We start from the raw sequence: 16,434 nt of genomic DNA, 5'->3' as shown, positions 1-16,434 counted from the left end.
CTCTTTTAATGATGTTTAATGAACTTTGAACTAAAGTGTTGGTTCACTAGCTATCCTCAAGTCATGGAAAACTCAGCCAAAAAAACCTGGAAAGCTTCACCTAGATAAATCTACCTGGTTACATATTAATAGGTGGAATTTTGGTAAAAATGAAAATAAATCAGGCTAGAGAGTATATGTACAGAATAGGAAGTCTGAAAAACCAGACCCATGGGAGTGTGCCACCAGGGTCTGCAGCTGCTGGATGGGGCAAGGGGGGGTAGGAGGGAATCCTGAAAGTCTTTGGAATGGACCCTGTTCTCATTGAGAGTGAGCACAACTGCCAGCCTTCCAACCCCTAATGCTTTAAGTTACAAGAAAAACACAACAATGTTGATACAGCCCTTCAATTCCCATTTGTTAACACAGGAAAGTTCTACTTTTTATAGTTTTAAGAATCTCTTTGTTAGTTCAGTGTGCCTATGTGTATAATTCAAGTTAGACCAAAAAGAAAAAAAAAAGATTCTTTGTTATGAACATACTTGCCTCTACCATAAAATAACACTTATGAAAGCACACTGGAACTAGCCAGAAAAATGCACAGAATATGCACAGAATATGAAGGTGAATTGCAGTTGATATGGTTGATAATGAAAGCTATAAATATATTTTCACATACTGCATTTATTCCAAAACTATCCAGGTAATACTGATGTCACCAACTATGAACATATCTTTTTAAAAAATAATGTTGGTACTTTAGCAAGTGGCTAAAAAGAAGCAAAACCATTTTCCATACAAAATTGCTGGTTTCAAGAGTGTGAGTCTGACCCAGTAAGCCTCCAGCAGGCCATGAGCAAGAGAAGGGGCATCCTGGCCAGCTGACACCCTCTGTGCCTGGAGACCAGGGCTCTCCCCTGCCTTCCCCTGCCTCAGGCCCCCACCTGTCACAAGCTGACTGGCCATTCCTCTCACTGTCACACCTAGTTTCCAGGGCCACCCCAGACAATTTCACGATTCTTCACTGTCCCTGGGGAAAACCAAGCAGGCACCCTCTCTCACAACAACTAACATGCACAGATCGACGCCCTCCAGAGAAAATGATTTATCCAGATCTGTGATTCTCAAATGGGAGGTCGGAGCACTTACTTAGAAAAAAAGATATTTTAATTTTACATTTGGGGAACAATAAATATTTACTATTTTTGTAAGTAAATCTGGACAAATGTGTTATAAATTAAAAATTGGTTAACTATACTAATTTGAATAAAGGCCCTCAGGTGCCATAGAAACTTTCTCTTTTTTGAGAAAAATGCTAAGTTTTGTCTTTAGACATGGGTTCAAAAGAATACTAATGGCCCAGCAGATTTTCTGCCAATGAACCCTTCCTTTCTTGAGTCAAAAATGGAAATAAATCAAATCCCTTTTTCTACATTAATTGCTGCTAATTATCAGTCTTTGGGGAACTGCTATTGAGATTTCATAGACACCATGTTCAGCCTGATTTTGCTTCATTCTGGGGAAATTATTAAAATAGTAATAAGGCTTTAACACGAATTGCTGATTATTTGGTTAGGTTTAATATAGTTTTTAATGACTTCCATATTGGTGGCAATCCAAAATGAACTGTTATGACGTAAGCTTTGGCCACTTACCTTCTGTCCTTTCACTCCATGGCAGTCACACTTCCCACATCCAGAGCCAGCACAACCACCCTGGAAGGAAGAGAAAACGTCTTTAAATAGGAGAACTCTTGCAAATTGAGGTCACTTTTGAATTGAAATGATTTTAGCATCTTCACCTATTTATGGGAAACGTCCTACCCCGTTATTTTGAGCATGACCTTAAAACATGAGATCTGGATTTGCTCTAACGGGGTTATCACATACCTCTCTTGCCCTAAGAAATGAAACAGCAAGCCTGGAGTAGAGAAAATTGAAGCATTACTTGGTCCACAAAGTGAAGGCTATCATTTTTACTTTTTGAAATTGCCTCCCCAGGGATGATTTTAACAGGACATCACCCATATTTGCAAACCTATGTTTGTGACTTAGGAATTTTCAAATTCATTCTATGAGGCCAGCATCACCCTGATACCAAAACCACATAAATACATCTCAAAAAAAAAAAAGAGAGAGAGAGAACTATAGACCAACATCCATAATGAACATGGATGCAAAAATCTCAACAAAATATTAGAAAACCAAATCCAACAATACATTTTTTAAAAAATCATTTACCACAATCAGTGGGATTTGTTCTCAGGATGAGAGGGTGGTTTAATACTTGCAAATCAATCCACATGATATATCACATCAACAAGAGAAAAGATGAAAACCATATGATCATTTCAACAGCTGCAGAAAAGCATTTGACAAAGTACAACATCCATTCATGATAAAAACTCTGCACAGTAGATCTAGAGGGACCATACCTCAACATAATAAATACCATATATGGAAAACCCACAGCCAATATCATATTCAATAGGCCAATATCAAACTGAGAGCTTTACCCCCACGGTCAGGAAGAAGACAAAGATGTTCACTCTCACCACTTTTATTAAACATGGTACCGAAATCCCTAGCCACAACAATCAGATAATGTAAAGAAATAAAAACATCCAAATTGCTAAGGAAGAAATAAAACTCTATTTGCAGATGACATGATACTATATATAGGAAATCTTAAAGACTCCACCAAAAAACTACTAGAACCAATAAATGAATTCAGTGAAGTCCCAGGATACAAAAATCAATTTATAGAAATCTGTTGAATTCCTTTTTTTTTTTTTTGTTGAATTCCTATACACCAATAATGAAGCAGCAGAAGAAAACTAAGAAAACAATCTCACTTAAAATTAACTTCAAATTATGCTAAAAACAATACTGTATCTCTGAATAAGCTTAACCAAAGAGGTGAAAGATCTATACTCCGAAAACTGTAAACACTGAAGAAAGGGGGGGGGGGGGAACCACTAATGAAAGAAATTCAAAATGACACAAGAAATGGAAAGACATGCTCATGGATTGGAAAAAGAAATACTGTTAAAACACCCATACTACCCAAAGCAATCTATACATTCAATGCAATCCCTATCAAAATACCAACAGCATTTTTCACAGAACTAGAACAAACAATTCTAAAATTTAGATGTAACTAACAAAAGACCACAAATAACCAAAGCAATATTGAAAAACAAAAAACAAAACAAAAAAGAAACTAGGGACGCCTTGGTGGCTCAGCGGTTAAGTGTCTACCTTTGGCTCAGGGCATGATCCTGGAGTCCCAGGATCGAGTCCCACATCGGGCTCCCTGCATGAAGCCTGCTTCTCCCTCTGCCTATGTCTCTGCCTCTCTCTCTCTCTCTCTCTGTGTCTATCATGAATAATAAATAAAATCTTTAAAAAAAAAAAAGAAAAACCAACTGGAGGTATCACAATTCCAGACTTCAAGTTATATTACAAAGCAGTAGTAATCAAAACAGTATGGTATACAAATAGACACATAGGCCAATGGAATAGAATAGAAAGCCTAGAAATAAACCCACAATTATATGGTCAATTATTCTTTGACAAAGGAGAAATGAATATATAATGGGAAAAAATCTATTTAACAAATGATGTTGGGAAAACTGGACAGCCAAATGCAAAAGAATGAAACTAGACCACACTTTCCTACACCATACACAAAAATAAACTCAAAATGGATTAAGGACCTAAAGGTGAGACCTGAAACCATAAAAATCCTAGTAGAGAGCACAGGCAGACAGTTCTCTGACATTGATCATAGCAACATCTTTCTAGATATGTTTCCTTAAGCAAGTGAAACAAAAGCAAAAATAAACTACTGGGACTTAATGAAAATAAAAAACTTCTGCACAATGGAGGAAACAGTCAATAAAACTAAAAGGCAGTCTACCGAATGGGAGAAGATATTTGCAAATGACATTTCCGATAAAGGGTTAGTATCCAAAATATATAAAGAACTGATACAACTCAACACCCAAAAAACAAATAACCCAATTAAAAAATGGGTGGAAGACATGAACAGAAAGACTTCCAGATGGCCAAAGACATATGTAAAGATGCTCAGTACCACTTATCATCAGGGAAAGACAAATCAAAACAATAATGAGATATCACTTCACACCTGTCAGAATGGCTAAAATCAAAACACAAGAAACAAAAGGCTTTGGGAAGATGTGGAGAAAAAGTAACCTTCACGCACTGTTGGTAGGGTGCCAACTTTAGAAGACAGTATGGAGGGTCCTCAGAAAGTTAAAATAGAACTACCCCATAACCAACCAATCGCACTTCTGGGTATTTATCCAAAAGAATACAAAAACTCTAATTCAAAAGGATACACACTCCTGTTTGCATCATTATTTACAATAGCCAAACTATGGAAGCAGCCTCAGTGTCACTGATAGATGAATGGATAAAGAAGACGTGGTATATACATACAATGGAATAGCACTTAGACATTAAAAAGAATGAAATCTTGTCATTTGGAACAACATAGATGGAACTAGGAAGCATAATGTAAAGTGAAATAAGTCAGTCAGAGAAAGACAAATACCATATGATTTCATTCATATGTGGAATTTAAGGTACAAAACAAACAAGCAAAGGAAAAAAAGGCAAGAGACAACCCAAAAAACAGACTCTCAACTATAGAGAACACACTAATGGTCACCGAATTAAGGTGGGTGGGGGGTGGGGACTTAGAATTGCATTTATCATTATGAAGAAAATAAATAAAATAAATCAAGTAGCATCCTGTAAAAAAAAATATCTGGAGAGGAAGGAAACTAATGTGTTAGAAAAGCTCACCAGTTGTTACAATCACCTACCATGTTGTTTGATCAGCTGTCATTTTGAAGTAAGTGTTACCATCCCATTTTACAGACTGAAATCTGACTTTGGAGGTTCAATATAATATGCTAAGACAAGGTTGAAACCAACTTCAATATAACATGCCAAGACAAGGTTGACACCAACTTTCATTATGTAAAACTGCCAACACGTTAAAAGATAAAAGTATGATGGTGCCTACCTACATTTGTAATTTTCTTAGTCAAACCCAACTAATTTTTATTTATTTATGATAGTCACACAGAGAGAGAGAGAGAGAGGCAGAGACACAGGCAGAGGAAGAAGCAGGCTCCATGCACCAGGAGCCCGATGTGGGATTCGATCCCGGGTCTCCAGGATCGCGCCCTGGGCCAAAGGCAGGCGCCAAACCGCTGCACCACCCAGGGATCCCCAAACCCAACCTTTAAACCAAGATAGACGCAGGTGTTGTAGACAGAATCTAAGGACATGTGACAAGAAAAAGTTTAGTTAATAAGCTTTATTAGAGGCTGTGTCTTAGGTCTAGGACGAAATGTGTATTTAAATTTTGCTTCAAGCGTAAGAGCTTCTCAAACATAAGACAATACTATGAATAGTACTGTGATCATGTGAAGTCTATTTTTTTAAACAATATACTCAAGGCTTTGCCCCGTTGCCATGGAGATCCTCTGCCTAAAACAACTGCATCTGGAGATATTTATTTCATAAAGTGAAATCTGAACTAGCGCCTCCAAGACAGTAAGCTGTTATTAATTTTATATTTTGGAAATGGGGACAATTGACAACAGTCCAAACAGGCTCCAGAGATAATGGGTCTGCTTCTTTCCTTGGCTCACATTTGGGGCAACTTTCAGCATGCAATCTCACAACCTCCTAACATTCTAAATGAAGCCATGTGCACAGTTTTGCTTCACGACCTGGGTTTTGGTGACCACTCAGAATCTTCCAATGAGAGGTCAAAATCTTAAGCCTGTGCTCCAGAAGGTTCAGCCAAAACGCCCACAGCCAAGAACTCAGAGACCCATGAGACATGTCCCACAGTATCACCACCTCCTGCCTCAGCCCCACCTTAGGGCTGCCTGCGCCCCACCCGGGGCTCCCACAAGGGTGGGTGCCACACCTCTATGGCAACACCTGTCCCATGCTCCTCACAGCCAATACTTGTACACCCCACACACACACCTGGGACCCTGAGAGCACTTGGGGCCAGTCCAGAGTCACAACCAGGCTTGATATGGACCGTATTTCCTCTGACACAGCAGAAGCTATAAGACTTGCATTGGGAAATAAAGTAGAGCACTGATGAAACAATGATTCATCCTCAACTGTGAAGATATACAGGAACTTTAGAGTTGTTCAACCATTAATAAATGGGCATCTCAGAACAGAGGAAACAGAGCAGAGGCTACCCGGCCACTGGTGGTCTGCTGCTAGAGGCACTGGCAGCCGTTTCACCAACCTTAAGTAACAGGTGTACACAACAATCCAGGAACACGGGTAGGTAGCTCCCAACAGATGACTGCCTCACTAACAGCACCGTGGATGAACACTCCAGAGAGGAGACCATGTGCCGGCTGTGAGCCTGGCCAGGGAAGTTGGGGGGGGGGGCTCCCAGTGCTGCTGGGTGGGCCCCCAGACCAGGAAATCCCAGCAGGAGAGGTGTCTCAGTCACTGGGCATCCAGGTCAGCCTTCCCCACACCGACCCAGCCCACAGCTCTCCTCCTGCTCCTGAGCCAGGCTTAGGAACATGCCTCTGCTCTTTAAACTCTTCTAAACCCCATCCCACTCCTACAGATGCCAGAAGAAAAACTCAACAAGGCTAAGACTCATTTATCTGGTAGGAAAGAGACTAATTTATTTATCTGGTGGCCCACTATTTGGCCACCTATCACCAGGCTTAGTTGGCCAAAACCCAAGAACAGCCTGAAGCAGGATGGGCTTTTCTACTTTACAGGTCAATACGGTTTCTTCAGAGTAAGCATAGTATCACCTAACTGAAGTTCAAAATGGCTGTTTGGTGATTCTGGGTTCTCTTCTAAAATGCTGATAAAATCTCAGAAGCTTATCTCCATTCAATTTGAGGGAAGTTATAAAAATGAATTTCCTGGAACTGTTCCCTTAAGCTCTCAGCAAATGGTTTCATTGCAAGGGACACCAGATAAGAGGTTACAGGGCCATGGCTGTCGATGCTGCGGTCAAGTTGCTTCTTGTGCCTTTGCTACAGAAACACACCCTGTGTGTGTCCATAACCAATAGCCAGTTTTATCTTGGGCAAGGCTGCAGGTCACGGTAAACTTTCGGAGTAATCTGAGATGAGAAATAAAGGACCAGAGCCTTTATTATAGGAATAAAAGATCCTCATCCTGCCCCCCCCCCCACCAGCTTATACTGTACATCAAGCAAAATTTAAAAAAAAAAAAATCTCAGGCAAAAGACATTCATGGCTCCTTATCTGTTTTATTTTTGTGGGAAATTTTATTAGCAATTCTGGCTCTAAAAGACAATTCCAAAGAATTGATCATTCTAATAACTCCTAAATTATGGTCAGCTTTTCAGAACTCAGGGCATTTTTAGACCATGATTTTCGTTTCACATTCTGGGTGGCCCAGCATTTTACGTAAATGGTCTTATAAAAAAAATTAATTTTTAGACTAACAAAAATCATAAGATGCATGTTTACTTTGCTAAAAAGATCTCTTTTGCTTTAAAAGTTTCTATTTATGGGATCCCTGGGTGGCGCAGCGGTTTAGTGCCTGCCTTTGGCCCAGGGCGCAATCCTGGAGACCCGGGATCGAATCCCATGTCGGGCTCCTGGTGCATGGAGCCTGCTTCTCCCTCTGCCTGTGTCTCTGCCTCTCTCTCTCTCTCTCTCTCTCTCTCTCTCTCTCTGTGACTATCATAAATAAATTAAAAAAATTTTTTTAAAAAAGATGGAGTTTAAAAAAAAAGTTTCTATTTATTTAAGTAATCTCTACACCCAACATGAGACTTGAACTCACGACCCCGAAATCAAGGGTCACATGTTCCTCCAACTGAGCCAGCCTGGAGCCCTAAAATCTATTCTAAAGTATTTAAACTATTCTGGTCCTTAGCATTGCTGTCATATAATGGCCCATGCTGGATATCACCCTGGTACACAGAAGTATTTTGGTTGTGATTCAAGGGTACACTGTTAAAAAGAATAAGGATCCCTCTTCAAGCAGGTATAATGCACGATCTTGAAATAGCTAATTAAACTAAGAGCCTTATGTTATGCACATGTCAACTCTCTGCCATGAATTACTAAGTGTAAAAGGCAAATGAACCATATCAGATTCAAAATTTAATTGGTGACCTCACGTGTTAAAGACCATGTCACAAATCCCAAGATTTCCTAAGAAATTACATTTTGCATCTGGACCTCTCAGCAAAATCAAAAGATGTGCAGGGTCTCACAGACTCAAGCAGCTCCCTACTGGCCACACATCTAAGGGAGTTTACGAGGGCTGCTCACTTTTCCCAGCATCTGGAACATATTGGGCCCCAACAACTAGTGCCCATCCAGCTGTTCCAGATTCTAGAACGGGAAGAATTTGTACATTGTATGAATTGCTCATACTTCGTTCTCCTGCCTTTTCCCTCACTGGAGTGCAAGCATCAAGTCAATTAGCTCCAAGTTCCCAAAGCAAAGTCTGTGCTTTCTTCCCGAGCAGCACATTCTTAAACCAAAAGGTCCTAGCTGAGGAAGCTGGTCAAAAAGACATCCTGCACTTTGAAAATGGGTATGTGGCTGAAGACCCCAAAGGTCAGAAAGTTGTGAGGCTTGGTCTCTCTTGTAGAAGTGGGCTATCCATGGTCAACACTAGAGAGGTCACCCAGATCATGGGGAGAAGAGAGCCCCAGACAGCTCTCGGGCGGCACAGACATCACATCTATATCCCCAACGGTGAAGAACAACCTAACAAAAACCATGTCACTCTTGACAGTCATTCTCGCCTCTTCCCAGCAGGCCCTACAGCCAATAACCTACCACGAGCATATAAGACGCTACCTCCAACAGAAGCAGAACAGAGAAAGATACCTTAGCTCTCAGTGAAGAGGCACATGCCCACACACAACTTCTATAGCCACTTTAAATTAAAACTAATAATACAATTTGAAAGGAATGCATAAAGTATAACAAAGTGACCCCTAAAACAAATATCTTTTCTAGTCTGTTGGGAGTCTCTTTGTACTTTTGAGGACGTGATGAAATAATTAATTTTATAGACATTTTCTTCCATGCCCCAATTAGAGATTTCCAGAGAGTCAAACCATCAGCATGAATGCTACAAAGTATATTAAGCTCTAAAAATTCCCAAAGATTGATGATATGCAGAACTAGTGCCAAAGAAGGAAGAGGAATGATAGAGGTCAGGGACTGTAGCTTGAAATGAAGCCTATTTCCGGCCTTCCTCTGATCTTCAGACCAACAGGGAGCTCTTCTCAACATTAAAGTGAGCTCCATGGGGGAATGCAGGAAGGGGGAAGGCTGGCTAATTCTGTTTAGAGAGCGCTTTTTACTTATCCAAAGGATGCCAAGCGTGGTGTTACTCTGCGTGCGTGTGCATGCGTGGGTGTACAAGAGGGTGTGGGTGTGTGGGAGTGAGAGAGACAGAGATAGAGACAGAGCACAAGCCCATACAGACGCTCTGTTATGCTAATTTGCTAACAGCGACATATCTTCTCTAGAAAGGCATATTTGGAATGAGTTTAACAGTGAAGTCCACAATTTTCTGACATTTTTCCTGCTTCTGATGGAAGGTAGACCTTTAACATCACCGCTTTAACAATTTTTATGTGTTTCACATCCCACCAAATAGGGACATGTGGAGATCTGCCAAGTCTAAATAGCTTATCTTTCAAATTCCTTTGTACATTCCCCATGCTGTGCAAAATGTCAAAATAGTTTTCTGGTGATCTTACCATCCCAATTTTCTTCCTGGTTGTAGGACTTCTTCAGGGAATCTTTGGAATAATTATTCAACTAAAGAAATATGTGGAGACAAAGGAATGTGTTTCAGTACTTGGGTAGAAATTACAAAGGCATGGAAACTAAAAGTGGAGCTTTCAGGTGTGCTTCCCCCCATGGGTCTGACAATTGGGACAGACGCTGGACAACCACTGGGGAGCAACTTGGGAGCTGAGCATACACACGTGGCTTTCCTGGCCAATTCCACACCTGCTGTGCGCCCCACAGGTGTGTGTGTGTGCATGTGCATCACAGGGATATCATGGGAGACACCCTCATGCACTGTCACCACTGAGACCATTCTATTTAAACACCGTGTTTCTGTATCACATGCCACAAGAATTTGATCTCTCCAATTCTATTGTTTTTCATTTTATTTTATTACCTGAGAAGTGTTGATGTGGTAAATCAAAAATAACCACCCAAAGAAAAGCACCATCCATGATGTCACATTCTTTCTGGATGTTAAAACATCAAAAAGAGCACCTGGGGGGCTCAGTTGGTGAAGCATCTGCCTTAGGCTCAGGTCATGATCCCAGGGTCCTGGGATCGAGTCCAATGTCAGGATCCCTGCACAGTGGGGAGTCTGCTTCTCCCTCTGTGCTCTTTCTCTCAAATAAATAAAATCATTTTAAAAGTTTAAAAAGCTGTAGTAGAAAGAATATTGACTTGGAGTCTTAGGAAAATATTTTTTAAAACATCATAAAGAAATACAGAATATGATTAATATTAAAATTTCCTAACTTCCATCCTGTTTGTGGTTTTAACTGGTACATGCTATTTTTGGTAATTCTTATTTTAACTGTGTGCTTACTGCCATGAGGTTCTGCAAAATGGCTCTCCACACCTCCACACCCCATTACCCGGAGAGGACCGCCCTGAAAGAGGATCTTAAAACTTAAAGCTGAAAAACACCCACTGTCTGGTCCCACTGCACTGACTCCAAGAACAGGTGTCATTATCCAGGGTGAAAGAAGCCAGAAGGGTGGCATTGACTAATAAGGGGGTGGGAGAGAAGTTTCTGGGTACCGGTCTCTGCTTGACAACAGGGGTGGTTACATGGATGGGTGGTTCCATCTGCAAAAACTCACTGAGCTGTGAACTTACCAATTTTGCACTTTGTTGTACCCCAAGAAAATAATAAATAAAATAAAATAAAATAAAATAAAATACAATACAATAAAATAAAATAATAAAATAAAATAAAGCATCTTCAAGAAGGTTCCTAGCAACACTACACACAGTGGCCCAAATGGCACACAGAGGAACAGACAGATCCACAACGGTGCATTCACAGAGCGGAGCCCTCTGCACACTTTGAGTAAAGGCGGCCACAACGTGGTTGAGTCTCACACACACAATACTGACTGAGCAAACCAAAGCCAGCCACAGCAGCCCAAGCTGGGTGACTCTGTTTATGCAAAGCTGAAAACTGTTGATTGGCTACCCTTGGGGGCTGTTTGTGAGGGGAAAAGGGTGCAGGGGGCAGGAGGTCCAGGCTTCTGCTTGGTTGGTGTGTTCTGTTTGTGCAAGATGCACTGAACTGTGTCCCTATAGTTTTACACATTTCTTCAATAAAATGTACCCCCCAGTAAGTGTGCAGTGAATTTAAAAATTATTAGCAAAACAGAGAGCAAAATAGAGGCCAGATGTTACAATACAAATAATAACTTCTTAAAAGCTTACATTTGTGCAGCATTTTTGAACTTCCTAAACTACACTTGGCATCATGGGTGTAAGGATGATTAATCTCCAAGGAGCCTACCATCCATGGGCTTTTGTCTGTGTTTACTTAGTTAATATTATCATTGTCTTATATTGATAAATGTTAGAGATGTGAAACTAATTCTTCACCTTTAATCCAATGGAAAGGAGAATTGAGCTAAATAAAATAACATTTCTCTTCCATTCAGTCATGGAAAACATGGAAACCAAATATCCTTACTACTCTCTGGACTTAAAAAAATATTTCTGTTCTCATTTGAAAACAACCACAAGTGTTGATACATTCTTGGCAAGAAAACAAATTAGCATGAAACCTTTGAGAAACTGGGCACATGAGCATCTCTGACTAAGTGCGGTCTGTGGGCGGCAGGGCCAGAGCCTGCGGGCCCGCAGGGGGCTCCCCGCAAACCACATGTGCCCAGGAAATGAGGGTGTCTATCCCAGGGCCCGCCTGCCTGGCAGCATGGTCTCCTTGCACCCACTGCCTAATTTGGGTGGACTCGTTTTCATGACTCTTCTGCCCTTTCCCCTCACTTGGTGGGGGCGGACGTTCAATGTCCCTGCTTGGGGAACGGAATGGGCCAGAGGGAACGGCTGAGGCCGCCACTTCACCTCCAGGTCACTGTCTTGTCCAGCTGCAAGCAGATGTGACTATAATTAGCTGCCCCGTGACAGTGGCTCAGATGTCTCTGTGTGAAATGAGTTGGTGGGCCGCATGGGTGGAGTGAGGCTGGAAGGGACCATGGGGAGGCCAGGGGCTCCCCTGGTGCTGCCCACTTCCTGTCTGATGCACGAGTGCTTGGGAGTCGATCTGGGCATGTGTCCAACCCCAGGGCCCTCCCATTGAATCGCTCCCCAAATGTTCTTCCAGAGTAAGAAGCTGGCCTGGGAGAAGGCATGGACGCAGGGGCTCTTTAGCCCCAGATGAAACACATTTCCCAATTTCAGAGGGGAAACCTTCCACAATAAAATCCTTGGCCTCCACAAGTTCCCGGAACCCTCTGTGCATTGGGCGTCCCACCTGCCACCGCAGCCTCTCCTTCCCCTCTGGGGGCCCCTCCACACCCAGCGGCCTCCTCGGATGCTCCTCAGTGCCACAAGCAGAGATGCTTTTCCAGCCACTCTTTAAAGAACAGCACATTTTAGCCAGCCAGGCAGGAAGGAAAAAAAAAAAGTTGGTCTATTTTCTCCAACTTTGGAAAAATGTGCAAGCCTCTTTTGGGTTGGACTCCACAAAGCAATCCTGGTTATTTTTGTTTTTCGTCTTTCCTCTCTCTATGGCTCCAAAGTACAACCCAACCCAGACTTTACTGCTTCCACATCCCTGTCTGGCCACAGCCTGTCAGATATCTGCCTTCATTTCTGCCTTCTGCACCCCAGGACTTGCCCACACGGCAGGGAGTCAGGAGGAGTGGAAGCAGCCCCATGTGGGCCTGAGCCATCCACTCATTCACACTTGGTCTCGGTACCCCGAGTGACTTATCTTCTGCCGGGTGGGTGATGGTAGGTGAGCACCTGCTGTGCACCTGATGCAGGCCAGGCATGCCCCTGATGCCGAGAGTGCAGCGTTGAGCATGTGAGCCAGCAGGAGGAGCAAGTGAGAGGTCACGAGGTAATGCCTCCTACAACAGAAGTGAGCGGTGTCCCACAGACGCAGAGGAGGGAGCCCTGCGCTCTGTCCAAGTACACAGGGATCTGCAGAGCAGGTCCGATGGATGCTGGCCTGCTGGGGGAAGGCGGGACATGGGGAGGAAGTGTTACTGTAAAGAAGGAGGCAGACACAAAATGAAGCAGAGCAAAGAGGCGCTCAGCCAGGGGTGTGGAACGAGCACCGAACCACAGAAGAGACCACCAGTCGTCAGGACAAAGCCAAGAAAACACACTGCAAAAGGAAGTTACAGGGGAGATGTACTCTCCTAGGAAGAAAGCAGAATGAGGGAGAGCTGTCATGGGACACTGGTCAGGAGGCAGGCACATGTGCCAGGTGGGAAGGTGACAAGTGAGACTGCACACTCCTGAGGTAGGGAGCCAGATCTTGAGGTCTTGGCCACGTAGCCTGAGCCTAAGTAGATGACTCCCTGCAGAACCACGGTCTCTTGTTTCTAACTTTTTTTTAAGATTTTATTTATTTATTCATGAGAGACACAGAGAGGCAGGGATATAGAGGGAGAAGCAGGCTCCCTGCAGGAGCCCGATGCGGGACTCGATCCCAGGACCCCTGGATCACAACCTGAACCAAAGGTAGACACTCAACCACTGAGCCACCCAGGCGTCCCCTGTTCCTAACTTCTGTGTTCACTCCTATACGCCAGTAACTCTGACACCAATCCGTGAATCTCTAATTGCTATCTTCAAGTGAGAACACATTTCCTGGAAGACATAAGTTTCTGACAACTGGCTGTAACCGGTCTTCTTTATTAATCCCTGGTCATAAACACAATGTAGCTTAATCTACTGTACGTGCAGGCTCAGAGCTTCATTTAATTCAGAAGCGTGTTCTAAAGTTGAAGTGCTATGTGCTTTCTGAGAACCCCTGGACCATGCTGCTGCCTGTCTCTCACGCTCACCCTGAATCTGAATCCCAGATTCACATCGTTTCCTCCACACCTTGTGTCACCATGTTGGCAACATCACACTAACACATTACCTTCCAACTACTGTGGCAACAGCACCACCCCTCTCCGCAGGAGGATGGATGGATGGATGGACGGCTGAGGTGAGAGGAGGAGCTCCAGCTGAGGCCACTCCCGCCCTCACCCCCTGCACCTGCCCCAGCACCTTCCCGGCACTACAGCTTCAGAAAAATGCCTAACAGGCTCTACATTTGAAATCAGAAGAACGCTTAGTGAACTTAGGAAACTTTTCCTTTCATGACCCAGAAAAGGCACTCACCTACCATCACCCAGCGGGCAGAAGATAAGTCACTCAGGGTACCCAGACCAAGTGTGAATGAGTGGATGGCTCAGGCCCACATGGGGCTGCTTCCACTCCTGCCGACTCCCCCCCATGTGGGCAACTAAATAAATAAAAATTCCAAACAAGCCGGGGTCAAACACCACACTGCGTGTCCACGGGGCAGCTATCAAGAGGGGTTTGTGCTGAGCAGTCTTCCCAGTGGAAGAGTGCTTCGCGAAGGTGTCCTGAGGGCTCTACACATTCTAGGGAAGTGACAGGGAGCCAGCACCCGGGCGCCAAGACTCACACTACTGGAGCATCGAAAGATGGAGTCGACTTTCTGCGTACCCCATCGTGCTCCACGCCCTAATCCTTTGGGGAACCCCCCAGTTTGAAACACACTTAAAAAGGACTTGTGACCTAAGGGACCAGCGAAATACTACAAGTATTACTAACGTGCAGCTTAACTAAACCCGTGGCCACAAGATCACCACTTTTCCTGCAACAATTAAACATTTTAAATCACAGCGAATATCTTCTCAGATTAACACCATCACCAACCTCCTCAGATGTTGGTTTGAAACGCTACCCCTGCCCCCACCATCACTCTCTGTTTCTGTCCTGAGGATATGCTCTCCTTCTACAAAGAAGACAGTAAGCACTGCCCTTCTGTGGAATTCAGGATCCGCGGTGGCCTGCTGCACCTGCTGCCCAGGCTGATACGCCCTCTCCCCATAAGGACTGACGGGCACGCGCTCTGCTGGGCACCGTCCTCCGGCTTCCAAGGAGAGAAGAGTGGCTTGGACAGGACTGTGCTCTCGAGCCGTCATACCAGGAGGTGACCAGGCACTCAGGCGTGAACCTGATCTCAGCAGAGGAAAGATCAGGTGCACGGAGAACAGCCATGGCTTCAGCACCGCCATAAGGAAGTAAGGGTAGCAGGGCAGAGCACGTTGGGCGGGTGGGGAAAGCAAGCTACGTGAGCCTTGGATGGCAGGCAAAGGGACTTCTACTTCACTCTCCAATAGGCCACTGGGGGCATTTCTGAACAAATTCCCTCCCTGCTAGCCAGTGAGGTTAGTGTGCAGATGGAGGGAGCTCAGTAAGAGGGCACAGGGGTGGGGGAGGGGAGAGGAGGGGTAGGAGACTGAGGGTCACAGGAGCTGCCATTCCACTGATGTGGAGTAGGGAATTGGATGCTCTCCAGTGAGCCTGATGGCAAGGACGGTGGTCCCATCTGAGCACTGGGAAGTGGAAGGAAGGGAGGGGAGGTGGGAAGGGGGGGATGGGAAGGGAAGAGGAGGGAAAGGGGAGGAGAGAGAAGTGGATGAGGAGAAGGAAGCAAGTTAGAAAGAATATGTCTCATTTTATGACAGGACGTGGTAATGGATTTTATTTTCTTGGTTGGCGGTTCTGTCAATTGGACCAATTTCGTGTGAGATTTCTATTCTCTGCCAAGCTGTGTATCTCATACCTTCTTTTTTTTAAGATTTTATTTATTTATTCATGAGAGACACAGAGAAGAGCAGAGACATGGGCAGAGGGAGAAGCAGGCTCCCCATGGGGAGCCCAATACAGGACTCGATCCCAGGACCCTGGGATCACCACCTGAGCCAAAGGGAGACGCTCAAGCACTGAACCACCCACATGCCCCTATCTCATACCTTCTTACTAAAATTAATTTAACTCATAATCATACTCACATTCCCTGATGCAAGAAATCATGTAGTCCTTACCAAGAAGGAAGTAATATAGACCCAACAGACGATCCTCAAACATCATCTCAGCCAGTGGCCCATGAAATGTCCACCTAGCGGGACTGACATGAACATAAGCTTGCATGCTCTTCACATACCAGCCACGGTGAGAAGCGAGGCCATGCACAGGGCACAGCTTCTTCCTGCAAGTGTATTCCAGGTTAGAAGGAGAAAAACATACAAAGCTAAATGAGTCAGGAACATGGCTGTTGTGTGTTGGAGAACAGAAGA

The 16,434-nt window shown here is 43.9% G+C and overlaps 1 protein-coding gene across 1 annotated transcript in view; it reads right to left on the bottom strand.

Moving 5' to 3' along the window:
• Nucleotides 1–16,434, bottom strand: part of COL4A1 (collagen type IV alpha 1 chain) — a 138,591-nt gene that overhangs the window by 76,503 nt on the left and 45,654 nt on the right. The window contains exon 2 of the mRNA XM_041731386.1: nucleotides 1,635–1,694. Within this exon, the coding sequence (XP_041587320.1) occupies nucleotides 1,635–1,694 (60 nt within the window). The remainder of the gene's footprint in view (nucleotides 1–1,634; nucleotides 1,695–16,434) is intronic.

Source organism: Vulpes lagopus, chromosome 16, assembly GCF_018345385.1.
Source record: "Vulpes lagopus strain Blue_001 chromosome 16, ASM1834538v1, whole genome shotgun sequence".
Lineage (NCBI taxonomy): Eukaryota > Metazoa > Chordata > Mammalia > Carnivora > Canidae > Vulpes > Vulpes lagopus.
This window is presented reverse-complemented; position numbering and strand designations above follow the sequence as displayed.